A 3892-nucleotide genomic window follows, 5' to 3' on the forward strand; every position below is an offset into this window, starting at 1 on the left:
GTTTGTTCAGGATTTCCTTTTTGCATGGTTTAAAAAAAATTAAAATACATCTTCAAATAAATACATCATAAAACATAAAATCCCTCCCAAGTGTTCACTGCCTTGTCAGTGTGACTGAGCCTGTAGCCAATTTGATTTAAATTGTCATTTGTAGGATTTTCTTATAAAAGGAGGAAACCAAAGAAACTAGGTTAAAAATAGAAGTTTCGACTTGATTCACGTCGGCTGTTGAATAAGGCTGGATAGTATTTGCAGAATTACGCACATCACAGGGCGAGGCCCAAGAAACCTGTTGACACTGTGAGAAGCCTGAAATCCCCCCCTTTAAGCCTGCACGCAGCGATTACAGAGCTCCTCAAGGACAGGGATTACAGGGATGGTTGCTAGGGCACAGCCTTTTCTGCACAAGCTGATGTCAGAAGCAAAAAATCCACAGCCAACTTCCAGCTACCAACTTCTGACTCTTCCAGTTAATACTTTTATCTCCAAGTCAAACCCAACTTAAAAGTAAAATACATTTCAAAGCTATTTGACATGACTTTTTGCTTGTATAGGAAGATGGACCAATGTTTTGGAGAAGTGGTCACTCCGCTCATCACACAATAACATTGCTTCTTTTAGGGGTTATACACCACTAGTTCAGTCCCTACACTGGATTTGATGTGTAGCACTTTTCACAGGGTTAAAAAGATGGGAGTCTTGATTCGGTCAGTTATGAATCAAACTGACATTTGCAGAAGGGAGCTTTGCAGACTTCAATTTAAGGCTAAAGCTTGCCTCTAATAAGTGTTGCCCAATTACCATGTCCACATCAAATTAAGGGATAAGAAATTATGGTGTAGCAGTGCATCGTCCAAAGCCACCATGAATAAACCGAGTAGATATAAGGTGGTTTGCAAACCCATTCCCAGAACAGGAAAACTGTTTGGCAACCCTTCAGAACTGTCCACCAAAACAGACATAAGTCCACATGCAAGTCAAGTGCACACTTATCAAGTCCCTCAAATCAGCAAATTTAGTATTGAAAATCACCCAGTATATAAAATGGTTAACAAAAAGGCAGAAACGTAAAGTGTTCAGTTCAAATAATTTATTAAAATTAAAAAAAAGGCTGGTATAACAATTTCATAAATAAAAAACACACAAATATATTATTCTTTCATCATAAAACTTCGAAGCACATCTTGCACTACCCCATGGGAAAGTCCTTAAACCCAGGGACAGTAAAAATAAAATGTACTGCTTCAGGTAGTGACTGAAAACAAGTCCCTTGCAGTCCAAACTGAAAAGCAGCTCATTTTTCATTGCTCGAAAAAAATATAAAATGCTTGTTCAAATCATTTGACGGTTAGAATACTAGTCATTTACATTTCCTAACAGTATGAACCGTTCGTTTCGACCATGTAAGGGGGGTGGTTTTCCCTCTCCCCAATGTAACAGGCTCAGCATTGGTCAGAACAGTTTCCCCCCCACAGTGTAAAACTGGCAGGCTGCCCCCACGCCGCCCTCGGCTCCGAGGCTCTGTCCTCTCCGCCCGTCAGACCACGGCGACACTCCGTCACGGCCCGACGGCCGACTTTCCAGCAACCCCCGCCGGGCTGTTCCGTTGCGCGGGGGGTGGATGTGGGGGAGGCGGGGCTGCACTGTCCCTTCAACCTTCTTTCCAACTCCCAGCTCCTTCACGGTTGCCAGCCGGGGCCGTAAGGTTATTTTATCTTGAATTTGTGTTGGTTTTTTCCACCATGACTGACGCTTTTATTCTCATTTGTCGGTTTCGCGTTCTCGCAGCCGTCTTCAGCGCTCCTGCAGCGCCAGGAAGGGGACCCACTGGTTTTTGCAGCGGCTCTCCTCGCAGTAGCTTCCGACCTGCTTCAGGGCCTGGCTTTTCATCGAGTCTGTATGCGGATTCTGTGAAGGAAGTAAAAAAGCTATTAGCAACTTAGACCAACCGGTTTGCGAAGTGTAATGATTGAAGATCATACACTTACGTTTTTATAAAAAAAGCTACAAAACCACATTGTAATAAAGCTTTTATATCCCCGACTGACTATACCATTACAAACCTCAACATATGCAGATGCATTGCACAGCGTCCTACCCAGCAGTCGGGGAGGGCACGGTGGTCTATGCCCATAAGAAATGTGCTGCTGCAGCTCTATCCGGCTTGCAGCAGCACCACGGGGTAGCCAAGAATAGCAAGTCGGGGCATTACAGTCCCCGGCAGGGAAACAAATGTGCTACTCCAGTCACACGCGAGATACTGTGCAGCAGTTTCGTCACTTACCGTGACCAGGATGCAGTGCAGGTCTTTGGGCTCGTTGGCGTTACTGTCCGTGCCCTGCTCGCCCAGGACTTGCGCCAGCCTCTGCATGCCGGAGACGCGCAGGATGTTTATGTCGTTGTCGCAGCAGAAGGCTTGTATGAGAGTGAAGTGGATCTGCAAAGCGATATCATCCTCGTCTTCTTCGTCGGTTGCCAGTACGCACAGCACAACGCTGTCAGGATCTCTGCAAATTCAAGGAGACATCAATGCACTGCTTCGAATTTCAGTTTTCAATTGCAATGTGCTGCCCTACGTGGTCTATTTAAAAGAACTACAAGCAGCTTAACTCAAATGCTTAGTGCACTTAGTGCACGTCTAATGCTAGTTTGCCTTTTCCACATTCAGTTCTGCAAAATATTGTATTTTGCTTTGCACTTAATCCGTGCGAGTGTAGTTATACCCATTTATCCCACACCCGGTTCAAAATAGCAACCGCGGACGTACAAGTAAATCAATAGGAATACTTACATGTTCATTAGTTTTGCAGACTCATAGACTCCAATGGTGAGGGAGTCTTGTCTTTGAGCGGTCACCAGCAGTTCTTCTAGAGCTTGGGCTACCGTTTTCATCCTTAAAAGAAAAACGGAGCAATGTTAGGACCCATTCTACTACACACGTCCAGTCACTTTGCATGATCCACTCCACTACAACACTGCCTTTGTGCAGTCGTGCAATGTCAGCTTTAAATCAAAAGCACATTCACCCTACAATACAGTTTGCCTAAGTTACTGTTAATCAGAAGCTGGCTGAGGATCAAACGAAATTCAATGCCATAATTTCCTAACTGCAGCAGAACACACAGTAGCTCAACGACACTTACTTTTTGTCTGCGATATTGCATCCAACGACTTCTTCCAGAGTCATGTTGAAAAAGGTTATAATCCACAAGGTTTGGATACAATCCAAAATAAAATCCCACAATCGATCTGATAGGCACAGTAGAAGGAGTATAATCCAAACACTTCGTTCAGGTTTCGAAATGAGCGATTCCACAGTTGTGCAACGTATCAAGTCCTGTAGTCGCTGCTGCACTTGGTGTACTCTGTGTGATCTCCTGTCGGTTTCTGCGGCGCAGTCCGCTCCCGCTAGGTATTTAAGTACATTCGACGTGGGCGTGGCCTGTCGTGGAAGTGTTTTATTTTATTGGTCAGCGATATTCAATAGAATTTTCACCCTTTGTCATTGGACAAGCGATCTGCGCCCACGTGGGGCTGGCAACCCCTTCTCTTCAGAGAAATCCCCCGGACTTTTCTGTTTGCGTGAATTTCGAATACTGTGGAATACCCTGGCAAGCGATCGTTAGGCCGTCTTTCAAGCAAGACAACTAGAAAATGATAAAAAAAGAAAACCAAAACACGAACGTGCAATGCAATGCAATCCTTTCGGAATTCAAAAAGAACATTCAATATTAGTTATTGTAAATAGGTGGGGACAGACCGATGTTTGTTTGATGTAAGATATAAGTTTATTTGCAAACATAAATTGAATTTGCTATTCTGCATCATTCAGTAATACTGGTAACTGGGTCTAACAATTCTAATATTATATTACATTTTAGCAAGTGGAGTG

The 3892-nt window shown here is 43.9% G+C and overlaps 1 protein-coding gene across 1 annotated transcript; it reads right to left on the minus strand.

Annotated features, from left to right (window-relative positions):
- Nucleotides 1-1075: 1075 nt before the first annotated feature.
- On the minus strand, nt 1076-3401 carry LOC136718176 (growth arrest and DNA damage-inducible protein GADD45 beta). The gene is made up of 4 exons (XM_066695818.1): nt 3144-3401; nt 2792-2893; nt 2285-2507; nt 1076-1908 (listed from the first exon to the last, which is right to left on the minus strand). Exons 1-4 carry the CDS (start codon nt 3185-3187, stop codon nt 1795-1797), a joined length of 483 nt encoding a protein of 160 aa, XP_066551915.1. The 5' UTR covers nt 3188-3401; the 3' UTR covers nt 1076-1794.
- Between the last annotated feature and the right edge of the window lie 491 nt (nt 3402-3892).

Source organism: Amia ocellicauda, chromosome 22 (genome assembly GCF_036373705.1).
Source record: "Amia ocellicauda isolate fAmiCal2 chromosome 22, fAmiCal2.hap1, whole genome shotgun sequence".
Lineage (NCBI taxonomy): Eukaryota > Metazoa > Chordata > Actinopteri > Amiiformes > Amiidae > Amia > Amia ocellicauda.